Genomic DNA, 13373 nt, shown 5'->3' with positions numbered 1-13373 from the left:
GGAGAAAGGAGACAAAAAGTCAGTGTTTTGTGTGTGTGTGTTAAAAACACCAGCCATTTAGATTGAGGGCAAGCAGCCAAGGTGAGAAGCGCTCATAAATATTCATGCATATTAATATCTGATGTGTAGTGCATGGAAATGTGCAGTGTGAAAGCATCACGCTGCGTGTAATTTAGTGTCATGTCCTGGGGCGCCTTTGGTATTAAATTGGACAGGGCACAAAAATTCTGTCCCAAACATTTTTAAAAAGTATTTAATATTTAAATATTTTAATATAGGAACTGCTTTGCAACTCACCAAACCAACCCACTCTTACAGAATGTCAAACAAATGTTTGGTGTGTGACATGAAGTCCAAAGTTGCTATGTTCTGCAAAGTAGCACTACAAAAAGCTGGAGATCGATCCTATTTTAAGATCTCAGATCAAATTTCTTCGGGATTCTTAGGAAAAAGTTGCCCTCTTCAGCTCGTCTGCGCACAAGAGCTTTCCTATGTGTCTCAAAGACAGAGTTGATGCAACTGCTGAAGGTTTTTCCAACATAAATGCACCACAGGTTTTTTTCCTGGCATCACACACAGAAGCTTTCTTATAAATAATCCACACATACACACCTTAGGTGAGGCTACAGGAATGATCTGGGCTGGACTAAGAAGACATACACACATACTGTGTCTAATTTGATTTCACTACTTCTTATGTCATTAGTCTCAGAGAGGAACTGTTGCTGTAGAGATGCTACACACACACAATCATTAGCAGTGTGTGTTTATTGTAGAACTTTATTCGATACACATAGACAGAACTCTCATCAGTATCACACTATCTTTATATAACAAAGTTTATATCTTTACTGTTATTTTATTAACTGACCTGACCAACCTCAGATCTCAGCAATCCAACATTCTAAGCAAACACAAAATGACAGACACGCTTTCGAGACCCCCAGACACTCAGGATTAAACATTAGCTTTATAATGATGATGTAGAGCATCTGAACATGAAAGTGGATGCTGTTACTACAGAAATGATACTGAGTGCATGTATGTAGATCTGAATGGCAGCTAGTGTGAACACACACATTCCAGCCAATCAAAACTGAGAAATCATCTCAAATAGGTTCGATAGTGTTAGATAAAAATACTTTAAACTGCTCCTTCTAATATTCTGCCTTTACATCTTACCTTTAAATGAATATCTTAATCAATGTGAATATTTCTAGAGCAGAAAAACCCCATATTTAATATCGATTTTTTTCCAATAACACAACACTTCTCCTGTAGTTTTCTTTACTTCTTCACATTACATTCATTCTTAATTTGAGCTGCACAGTAGGGTGTAAAATGTGCTACGGTGCAAATTAGAAATTGAATAAAAGTTACGGCTTTAATCCAACATTTTTAATAGGCAATTATGCAAAATGAAAATACATCAATAAAACTCCTTCCATAGGAACGAAAAATCCCATTTCGGAGCTGTTTTTAAATGCTGGAGAGCTGAAAATGCATCGTTTTTCAGCAGTGATATGGCACATGCACAGAAATCAGAACGCAACAATGAATAATGTGCACGGCGCAGAGGAGCCATAAACAACGCCTCATAAACCTGCAGTGCAATAAAGTAAGAATTAAACACACAGGCTACAGAGCCCGAATCCTGTATTAAAAATATATATCGCTTCAATCCTTCATTATTTCATCCATGCAGCTACCCGTTAATCTTTCTGTCTATCTGTCCTGCAGTAATCAATATAACCACACACACACACACACGAGTCTCACTGCTGATCCTGGCCATGCCTAAATCTTTCATGCAGGTGTGTGTGTGTGTGTGTGTGTGTGTGAGCAAGGAGAACAGAAAGGAACATTAAGAACTAATTTATGAACATGTCAGTCACCTAATGGAGATCCATGCCTACGCTCAATTACACTCCAAAATGTCCTCGACTACAGGGACAATCCAAGGCAACCGAAGACCATTACACTCACACACACACACACAGGTGTGTGGAGAGAGATGAAAATGCACTAAATTCAGATTGCCAAAGCAACAGAGTTGAGGAGAGGAGAAGCTACCAAAATTTGCAGAACTGCTCATTAAGAGCTCTTAGAGAAGAAACTGAGTGAAAATCTTCATGATATAAAACAGTTATTTTTTGCTGAACTCTTTCTTTGGACTGAATCTCATGTTCATGTTTTATATCATGAAGCTGGAATGGTCACTTATTTATTCGACGTTTCTCTTTCCCCTAAAAGTCGGCCAAAATGTTAATATTCAGAAATGAGTAGAGTACACTCAGTGTGGAGAAAATTGCATTGTCCGTATTCAGACCTCAATTCTGTAAATCTGGAATAAAATCACACGAGTGTTGAGGTGAAATAAAACAGAGACTTTCTCAGTGACACACAATCCTGACCATGAACTGGATCAGCTCGAGTGAGGAGCAGTATTCAGTCCAGCACGAGCTTGATGTCCCACTGACATTTAAGCTTACATGCTATTTCTGGCTCATTTATAATACATAAATAGCAAACAATGAGTCGCTTACAAGTCCTTTAATGTCCATGAAGAGAACAAGACTGGAGGAAAGAACACAGATGTAAAATCTCTTGGAACATATCCTGCTGATAAACAAAGATGGCAGAAGCTCTGCATTCCATAGCAGCTTTTATTGGTCAAGAACTGACCAAGAAGGAATCTGACTGACACCTAATCAGGCATGAAAACATTATGTCAAGGCCCCTATAGAAACAGACTGGCATGCAACCACAGACTGATCAATTCAACTTTTCAATTCAATTCAATTTTATTTGTATAGCGCTTTTAACAATGAACATTGCCTCAACGCAGCTTTTCAGAACATAAGAAAAATAAGAAACCTAGTGCAAAGGTCCCAGATGTTAGACAAAATCATCCCTGATCATGGTTGTGCAAATGAATGGGTCTACACCATGAATTTCAAATCATTTGGAAAATCCAGCGTTTAGCTGATCCTCATCTGAGCTCATTGTGACGTTTTGGAACACGACAGCTTCCTTCTTCCATCAGCGTCATGACGGCTTTGTTTCCAGGAGGACCGTTAAACAACGCGACACACACACACGGCTCCTGTAGAATCCTGTAGGATCCAACCAAACAGACTGTGACTTCCAAACTCCAATTATTTGGAAAAGTGTTTCCAATTTTGTGAGCCATATGCATGAGATGTTCGTGGGCATGACGATTGAAGCTGAGACTATAGAGTTGTTGACTTCAGTCGAAAAATGATATTAGCGATACTGGTTCTATAAAAAACTTACATTTTCTGGATAAAATTATCAGTCAGCTTCAAACCTCTGGCATGTTTGCTTTAAAATAGAACACGTCATCTGATTGGGGAACAAAACCCTCATCTGAATGGGAAGCCGAGAAACTTACGGGAGTCTTAAGCAGCCACGTGGACGAAATAATGAGAGCAGAAAAAAGGATGGGAATTTATTGTCTTCTATAAATATCAAAAATGAAATATGAAAGTTTTCACCAGCATTAACTTCAGCAATCTGAGCAACAGTAGCTCGTCTGTAGCCTTGGCCGCCCATGACCCTGTCGCCGGTCCACCACTGTTCCTTCCTTGGACCTTCCTTGGACCTTCCTTGGACCTTCCTTGGCCCTTCCTTGGGGCAGTGGTGGCTCAAGTGGTTAAGGCTCTGGGTCACTGACCGGAAGATCAGGGGTTCAAGCCCCAGCACTGCCAAGTTGCCACTGTTGGGCCCTTGAGCAAGGCCCTTAACCCTCTCCGCTCCAGGGGCGCCGTATCATGGCTGACCCAGCGCTCTGACCCCAACCTCCAAGGATGGGATATGCGAAGAAAGAATTTCACTGTGCTGTAATGTATATGTGACAAATAAAGGCTGTTTTCTGTTCTGTTTTGATAGATACTGACCACTGCAGACCGGGAACACCCCACAAGAGCTGCAGTTTTGGAGATGCTCTGATCCAGTCGTCTAGCCATCACAATTCGGCCCTTCATCAAACTCGCTCAAATCCTTACACTTGCCCATTTTTCCTGCTTCTAACACATCAGCTTTGAGGACAAAATGTTCACTTGCTGCCTAATATATCCCACCCACTAACAGGTGCCATGATGAGGAGATCATCAGTGTTATTCACTTCACCTGTCACTGCTCATAATGTTATGCCTGATCAGTGTATATGTTATGTACAGTATATCTATACTATGCAGAGTAGTATGTACTGGAGTTTATAATCTGGCATGAAGCTACAACCCATAAAATATGAAAAATGAAAAAATAAATGAATAGTGATCAGTGGAGTGAAGAGCAATGATGTGGCTTCAGTTCAAAAGCTGTGAGTCACATTTACTTCAGGTGATGAGAGACCAAATGATGTGTATGGTCAAAAGGATTTCTTATCATCAAACAGCATTTTAATTGAGGTAGGTGGAATGTCTGTGTGTCAACTCAGACATCCCAGCATGACACATGAAAGGTTATTAAGGAAGCTTCATATAAGAATAGTTATGCAACACTGTTTTCACTACTGTGATCCATGACATACAAACTCATAACCAGTGCTACTGTCTGTGGCAAAATAACATTACAGACTCCTGCTATTCACTACGTACACAGAATCCTCTGAAATCCAGGAATAGATAAATAATAACGGCTCTGAAGCACAGAGGAGCTGCACATCTGGATGGGATGAAGACTCTCTGTGTGATCGGAAAAATGTGGGATCGTTTGAGAATGTGAACAATGTGAGTCTGTGCCTCGCTCTCACCTTGTCATATCTGGCTACGATTTCAGCCCTTTCCTGATCCAACTTCACAGCGGCATCCTGCTCTCCTTCAGACGCTAGAGAGAGAGAGAGAGAGAGAGAGAGAGAGAAGAAGAAGAGAGGGCATGGTTCAGTTTCTAAGTTTATAATTAAGAAAAACTAACACTATATACTATAAAGTGTGTGCAAATTACACTGAGAAAAAAACTGACACTGACACACAAAAACACACACACACATTCTCTCTCTCTCTTTCTCTCTCTCTCTCTCTCTCTCTCAGTCCTCATTAAAGCAAACACAGCTACCGTACTCAGGAAATGTCCCACTTCAGAGCCCTGTTTCTGTTTATGTGTATTTTTCAACACAGATATAGACCACACATAACAACCACACACATTTTCTTGGATCTAATTAATGCAACCACAGTGACCACAAACAGGAAATGTCTCACCTAATGAACACATTAGATTCCTTACAGTTTGTGTGCACTGTGTTTGTGTGTGTGTGTGTTTGTTTTTGCTTCTCACCACCGGGGTCCTTCATTAGCCAGAGCGATCTGTCTAAAGGCTCCTACGACTGCGTGCTGCTTCTTTGTGAGTTTAGAGAATGTGAAGATGCAGTATGGTCGAAAACAAGGAATGGAGTGAATGAGGGATGGATGAAGGGAGGGAGAGTGCTTTAATTGCCTGCATGTTGGTAGGCACCGGTATAAGGTGCTGGACTGTGGCCCACCCTTAGATGTGGGCGATGTGAAGGGAGACGTCTCAAGGCCAAACAAAAGGTTAACCAAACACTTCAATGGAACATCTGAAACTGGTCCACACATAAATATAAACACTCACACATACACACACACACACTTGTTTGGCAGTATGGTGTGTTCTCAGAATCATGTCAGCTCCTCAGATTGGAACTGTAAGTGTTCATTAATCTTTTAAACTGAAACATCTCAAGAAGAACATCATGAACCTTTTTGGGAGAATTTATCATGTCTTACTGTTTCATCTCTGCACCAACGCATCCACCCATCCACCCCCTCTCTCACACACACACACACACTGAGTGGGTGTTATGTGTAAGGCTTTACTGATCCAGTGTGGTTTTGCACAACACTGTGTAAGCGTGTACTGGAGTCTTTTCCAAAGCCAGAACCACAGAATAAACTCCAGTGCTCCAGTGCAGTAACGTGATTCACTTTTCTGGCTCCGGTGTAATAGAGTTAAACTAATGAGTGAGCTCGGATCACACTGCCGCTGCTTCCTCATGCGCAGCGCTGCGCTGCCCACAAATCCTGCATGGACGCCGTTATTGGATTATGAAATACACAAGGGTTGCTTTGACAGGCTGCATGCACACTTTGCAGTCGAAATATTTGCTATGCCTTTAAGATACATCAGGGACAATGTGCAGGCAGACAGGCAGTCTTTAATTAACTTAAAACTGATTATCGTTAAACTTTCCAAAAGCCATGATTTGAGGTTTGAGCAAACCCATATGTCATGGCTGATAAAAAAGTTAAGCTTCTAAAGAATTTCACACCACATTTCAGTTTATAATGCTGTCTGATTACTTTTTAAACATTACTATCAGTTTATACGCATATGGCCAAAAGTATGTGGACACCTGACCATCACAATTGTATACTGTAAGCTTTGTAATTTCCTGTCATTGGAATTAAGAGGCTCAGAGGCTTGTTGTAGCATGACAGTGCTGTCTCCTGTGCACAAAGTCCATGAAGTCATGGTATAACAATGCAGGCTTGCCAAGACCCATAACCTCAACCCTGCTGAACACCCTTGGGATGACTGCAGACCCAGACATCACAACATGAGTGACTGATCAGACTAATGATCTTGTGTTTGAATGATCAGCCAGGCTCCAACATCTAGTGGAAAGCCTTCAGAGAAGAGTAGAGCTTATTATAACACCAAAAGAGGAACTGACACTGTCCATGTTCAGTATTGAAATTCTTTGTCATGTGACACTCCACAATGGTGGTTAATGGCTCATGTGAAAGTAGACATTCAGGGCTTTAAGAATTTGTGTTTATAACTATTTCACCTAGCCTACTAGCGGCAATATATTCATAAATACCTTTTTTTTTTTTTTTTTTTTTTTTTTTACACACACAAATGTTTATATCTTCAAAGTAAATGGTGATATTAAACCTATTTCTGTTCTTAAAGATGCCCGAAGTGGTTTTTCATAAGCATCTAAAATTTGAATCTGTTATCTTCCAACTACTAAAATTCTGTGTAAGGTTATCCAAACACCTCTCACACTTATTTTATATCAGACGATAAAACAATTCATTCGTTATACTGATTGAAAATATCTGAAAATCAGATCTATTTCCATTTAAGCCGGTATAACGGAACGCCAGTGTACTAGTTTTGAAACGTATGACAGAAAGCACAACTGGGTGTGACGGTCAAGTGTTCGTATACTTTTGGCCACATCGTTTATCTTTGTTTATGGTTGTAAATACATTATTTTTCATTCATATTTATAAGAACAAAGTGAAAGACATTACGTGTGTAAATCTGAAGTAGACTGTGAGTATATTAAATGTCTAAAAAGATCGGTTAAAAACTTTCCCCACACTGGACATGCTCAGGCTAGCTAATGTTAGAGGAAAAGTGTTCAGTGTTCAGTGAAGTGTGTACATTCATATTGATTTGTGTGTGAGAGAAAGAGAGATATTAGTAATGAAGACACGCATTGCGCTGTGTGTGTTCGTCAGTCAGACGCTTGTGTTGCATTTAAACAGTTTGGCAAGAAGCTAACAATTAAACTGAGGCAGATTGCTGTGTTTGTCTATTATTTACTGCTGGCCATTTTAGCATGCGAGTCAAAACAAACTTAAGCTCAGTCTTTGGTGTGTGTGTGTTGGAGATATCAGTGATGAAGAAACACATTGTCCTGTGACAGACATTTGTGAACGTAAACAGAGAGCAAGAAGCTAAACTGAGGCAGATTGCTATGTTTGAATTTTATTTTTTTGTTAGCCATGATAGGATGTATCAAGCTCTTTACTTGATATGATTGTGACATTTTACAATTCTGCTCCCAATAAATATAATAATAATAATAATAACAAAAAAAAGCGCTAGCTACACAGACATCTCCTTCACTGACTGCAACGTTTGTGGACATTTGAGGCGCCCAACCCCTGACTGTTCCCTCAGCGTTCAGTAAAGTGTGTACATTCATACAATTGATTTCTGACAGATGCCTTAACACAGGATGAAAGAAAAATCAAAACAAAACTGCTGCTGGTTCAAAAATACAGGCTCATACTCATTAAGCCTTTCAATACAGCTAGAGAAAGTGAAGAGAGATGGAGAGATGGAGTTCTGGGATGTAGAGCATTATTGAGAGAACTGAGCTCCTTTTGTTCGTGTTGCCACTCAGGCTTGAGAGCTGGCCAGATTTCACTCATACTGTTCTAATACACACACACACACACACACACACAGAGACCAACACTGTCTGACACAAGGTTTTTTTATTTAAAAAAAAAAAGCACACATAAAGCTTAGAAGGGAGTCGAACTGTGAGACATTCCCAAGCTATTTTAACTAACGCTTTTAGAACTTGGGCTATTTCTAATTTTATCCTGAATCAGACTCATACAGAGCAATGTGTGTCTTCACTACCAACACACACACACACACAAAAGACAGAGCTTGATACATCCTATCATGGCTAACAAAAAAATAAAATTCAAACATAGCAATCTGCCTCAGTTTAGCTTCTTGCTCTCTGTTTACGTTCACAAATGTCTGTCACAGGACAATGTGTTTCTTCATCACTGATATCTCCAACACACACACACCAAAGACTGAGCTTAAGTTTGTTTTGACTCGCATACTAACATGGCCAGTAGGAAATAATAGACAAACATAGCAATCTGCCTCAGTTTAACTGTTAGCTTCTTGCTAACTGTTTAAATGCAACACAAGCGTCTATCCGACAAACACACACATAGCAAAGTGTCTTCATTACTAATATATCTCTCTATCTCACACACACACACACACACACACACACACACACACAGAGCTTCAGCTTGTTATGACCCACATGCTAACCTGGCTAACAAAAAATGGAAGCCAACACAACAACTAGCCTAAAGTGAACTGTTAAGCCTCATGTAGCAATTAAAGAGTTAGCAGAAATGTCTGTTTGGCTGTAAATATATTAGTATTCCCTCATAATTCTTTATTCAACAAATATTTGATGAATAAAGTGGACTAAAAGCATGTGTGTGAGATGGGTTTTGGGTTTTTAACACAGTTTTCTTTTTAAAAACAGCTTCCACACAGCTAGAAAAAGCACCCTAGAGCTCATTCTCTACACTCTATTCCTCAAAGTGGCCATCTGTGATTCTTCTTCTTATTATTATTATTATTCTTATTCAAGCGGTAGAATCTACAACCAACCTAATATCAAAGATATGATTGCTAGGAATAACGTTAATTGGAATTAATTGGAATTATCATCAAATTAGTACTTTCTAATGGTGGAAAGTTCAGACAAACATTTATTTTTTTCCCCCACTAAGTTTTAATTGTCTTTGACTCTTAAGTTTAACCCCTTCCCCCTCTTTCCGCCTGATTATCTTTCTATCTTTCTTACTGTTGGTTTGCTTTATCGATTTGTAGATGTATTCTACCGAACGAGCAAATGAATAGTTTTGCTTGCTCTGCTAAAAGCCTGGCAGCTCCAGACTTCTCTCACTCTCTTACCCTTATTCGATTCACTGTATTGCCTAACTCCTAGTCTCTACTGATTTTTTTTTTTTTTTTTTTTAATTAATAAATAAATAATAATCTGAGAGATTAAGGGGTTAAATAAGCATGGACAAGCTGTCCATTATTGACGGTGCTTGGTAAATAATTCACAATACATGTTGGCTTAGATATTCTTATTCATATCAAAGTCAGCAAACCAGACGCATTGATTTTTTTGTAATTATAATGCCCTGTAGAATATTATGCTAGAATGCTGATGTTCATAAATGTCAAGTCTGCTGGTTGTTGATTGATTGGGCCAAGGTGTGGGATCTCTTGAACAATATTCACTGCTATAGAAATCTCTGAACATTTCCACTCTAACTATTTCATTGCACCAGTTAGGAGCCTATATGAAATTCTTGCTCATTTTCCTCCGAAAATTCAAGTAAAATGTTTTGGACATTTTCTCACAAAGGTGTGACAGGAACCCAAATTCATCTTTATTGCTGATCTTGGCAAAGACAGGAGGTTGATAAGAATATGTGAAATGCAATTTTTCCCTGTTCGGTGCAGACAGTGTTAGAGGCGTGAGGTTTAACCCAGGAGAATAACTCGCACATGCACACAACCGAACTGAAGTGTGATGACACCCAGCTATCAGAAAGACTCGCTGTCTCCTTTCTTTCACTTGTCAAATCTGCAGGCGCTCAATCATCCTCTTCCTGACAAGCTTCTGTCTCTCCACCGCTCATTGTCTTCATTTCTATCTCCGTCCATCCATCACACTCACTCTCTCTCTCTCTCTCTCATATCCAGCCTCCTTGGCAGACGGATTCATTTCTCGCCTCTCGTTTATCCGGCTATCATCATCTTTGTCTCAGTCACGGTCACCTTCATGCCCTTCTCTCTCTGTCCCTCACTGCCTCCCTCTCTCAGCATAGGCCACCATCCCTAGCATGCGATCTAGATGAAAATAAAGCATGATTAGCGGCTCATTTATTTCAACTCCATGTGTGCTCCCTCTATCATTTCATCTACGACGGGGAGAGGCGTAACAGACGAGAGATGAAGGATGAACTGCTGATCAGTTTCATTGTTCAATCCCAGATGTGCTTATAAATGTCAGAAATCGCAGTCATAAAGACAGATTGTGTTACATCACACAGACGCAAGCTGTCCGCTCAACACGCACGCGTAAACATTGCTACGCATAATAATAACCGTAAGTAAAGGATTTTAATATTGTGTAGAGCATCACGTTACCTCTGTAAACATTTAGGATGGTGCTTAGCTAGTAATATCTTATGCTAGTCGCTGTATTATGGAGCGAACCTACTATTGGTTGCTATACGTCTAGTAAAGCTAATAACGTCTATAAGTTAGCACAACTAGCATTCTTCCAGACAGTAGATCAATTTTTTGCTGCTAAAATGAAACATTCTGGAGGAAGATTTGGCATTTGTGTATAAAATTCAGCAGTGTATAAATGCATCAGATCATATGAGATGAAGGAGAAGCAGTGTGTCATGCAGCAAATCTTTTTACTTTTTTCTAATTTCTCACTTTTCTGCTCAATTACTACAATTGTTTGCGCAAATTCATATTAAAAAACCTTGATGGATGAAAATAATGTCATTTTATTTGTCTTTTTAGCATTGTTAATAATTTGTTATCATATTTCACTGTAATTAAACAGCTGGAGATTGGACAAGCTTTGCTTGGTCAGTCTGGATGAGTCTGAAATGACTGTAGCCTCAGAGTCCTCTTCCTAGCTGAAAAGACTGGATCCCAATGTGGTCTTCTGCTGATGGAGATTTCACGGATTTCATTGCTGAGAGTCCTGAGATGCTTTTCTGCTCACCATGATTGTAACGAGTGATTATTTAAGTTACTGTAGTCTTCCTGCTAGTTACTGTAGCCATCCTGCTAGTTACTGTAGACTTCCCGCTAGTTACTGTAGACTTCCCGCTAGTTACTGTAACCTTCCCGCTAGTTACTGTAGACTTCCCGCTAGTTACTGTAACCTTCCCGCTAGTTACTGTAGCCTTCCTGCTGATCCATTCTCTTTTGACCTTGCTCATCAACAAGATGTGTTGTGTCAGAAAACTGCAAATCATCAACAATTTTTCTTTCCGTAACATCTGATACTTTAAATGATCATTAAATGACGCTCTTGACCTGCATCTGCCTGATTTTATGTGCTGCTGCCTCGTGATTGGCTGACTGAAAAAACAGCATGGATAAGGAAGTTGAACGTACAATCAGCCATTCCCAAATGACATTTATATTAAGCGGTTTTCTGTTCATCCGTATTCATGGTGTCAGACTAAGCGATCATAAATATGGACTAAAAGGTTAACTCTTCACTGTGATGTCACAACACTGAACTTTATACAAAGTGAAGGATGACATCATCTCTTACCTTGCTCCCATTCTTGTATGTCCTTAGTGAAGCTCTGCCTTTCCATCTGCATGTGTTTCCCTCTCTCTCTCTCTCTCTCTCTCTCTCTCTCTCTCTCTCACACACACACAGCAATCAACTTGACCTACTGTTCATACTGTCGTTAACAGTCTCATCTTTCTCTTCAGCCTAAAATATGAGGCTTTTTACCAAAGAAATAAAACGAAATAGCCGAATTTCCATAACCCCCCCAAAACAACAAGTGGAGAAGAAGTGAAAAAAGAAAGGAGCTGGAGAAGACAGAGAGATAGAGTGAGGAAAAGAAGACTAACAGGGAGACGCTCCAAACAATACGACTGTTTGTTGACTTCAGAGACACGTCAGTGTACAGACCCACACACTACATACCAGCCTGACTCTCTCTCTGTCTCTCTCTCTCTGTCTCTCACACACACACACACACACACACACAAATACCAGCCTAATGGTGCACAAATACAAACAAACCACATACCAGCCTCTGCCATAAACAACTGCTGCCATCACACACCTATCCTGACAGCACGCACACACACACACACACACACACACCTGTAGCTCACTCACAGTCTCTGATTTAACCCAGACCTCAACGCTTAAGTTACTCAAACTAGATTTTGCCACCATATCCCTGCTCCACTCCCAGACATAACATTTGACTTAACTAGAAATTGAAAGAAATAGATTTTTACAAGCATCACAGATTGTTAACCCTTATAATCATTGATGTGAAGTGTTTTTTTTTCATTCTTAAACATTTCACTCCTCTTTCTGTTTCTTCTGATTTCCCAGTAAAAATGTTTTCTCATCTGTGCTCTGTGTGTGTGTGTGTGACATATGAGTGTGTACATCATGCACTTGACATCATAGCGATGACAGAGACAGAGAGAGAGAGAGAGAGAGAAAGACTGTTATAAAGGCGAGCTAGAACTCAGGTGAGAACAGGAACTCCCGAATGTTCCACAGCATTAAATCTACATAATGTCTCTCTGGGTAACAAATGAAACACTGCAGCTCAGAACCCCACACTACAGCCCATGCTGTTATATATACAGCTCTGGAAAAAAATAAGAGACCACTGCCCAATCTCCAGATTTGAACCCTGTTGAAAACCTCTGGAATGTCATCAAAAGGAAGATGGATGGTCACAAACCATCAAGCAAAGCTGAGCTGTTTTTGCAAAAAGAGTGGTATAAAGTTCCCCAACAGCAATGTGAAAAACTGGTGGAGAGCATGGAGCCAAAACGCATGCAAATCAGGGTTATTCCAGCAAATACTGATTTCTTAATGTTATTTAGCCAAAGCATGAACACAATTTGTTTACAAATTATTTCCATTTAGTTTTATTTGAGTTATTAAAGTTCTGCAAATACTGCATGATCTTGGGTTATTTTGATGTGTTGTCATTTCCTTTAAATAT

The 13373-nt window shown here is 39.7% G+C and overlaps 1 protein-coding gene across 4 annotated transcripts in view; it reads right to left on the bottom strand.

Moving 5' to 3' along the window:
• The window catches only part of usp6nl (USP6 N-terminal like), a 62431-nt gene that overhangs the window by 26093 nt on the left and 22965 nt on the right, over positions 1–13373 (bottom strand). For 2 of the 4 annotated variants that reach the window (XM_058417127.1, XM_058417124.1), the window contains one exon: positions 4778–4851. In XM_058417127.1, the coding sequence (XP_058273110.1) occupies positions 4778–4851 (74 nt within the window). Of the gene's footprint in view, positions 1–4777; positions 4852–5301; positions 5333–11935; positions 12209–13373 lie in introns of those variants that run through there. The other 2 variants (XM_058417125.1, XM_058417126.1) reach the window with 2 other exon arrangements.

This window comes from Hemibagrus wyckioides, linkage group LG19, assembly GCF_019097595.1.
Source record: "Hemibagrus wyckioides isolate EC202008001 linkage group LG19, SWU_Hwy_1.0, whole genome shotgun sequence".
NCBI classification, from domain to species: domain Eukaryota; kingdom Metazoa; phylum Chordata; class Actinopteri; order Siluriformes; family Bagridae; genus Hemibagrus; species Hemibagrus wyckioides.
This window is presented reverse-complemented; position numbering and strand designations above follow the sequence as displayed.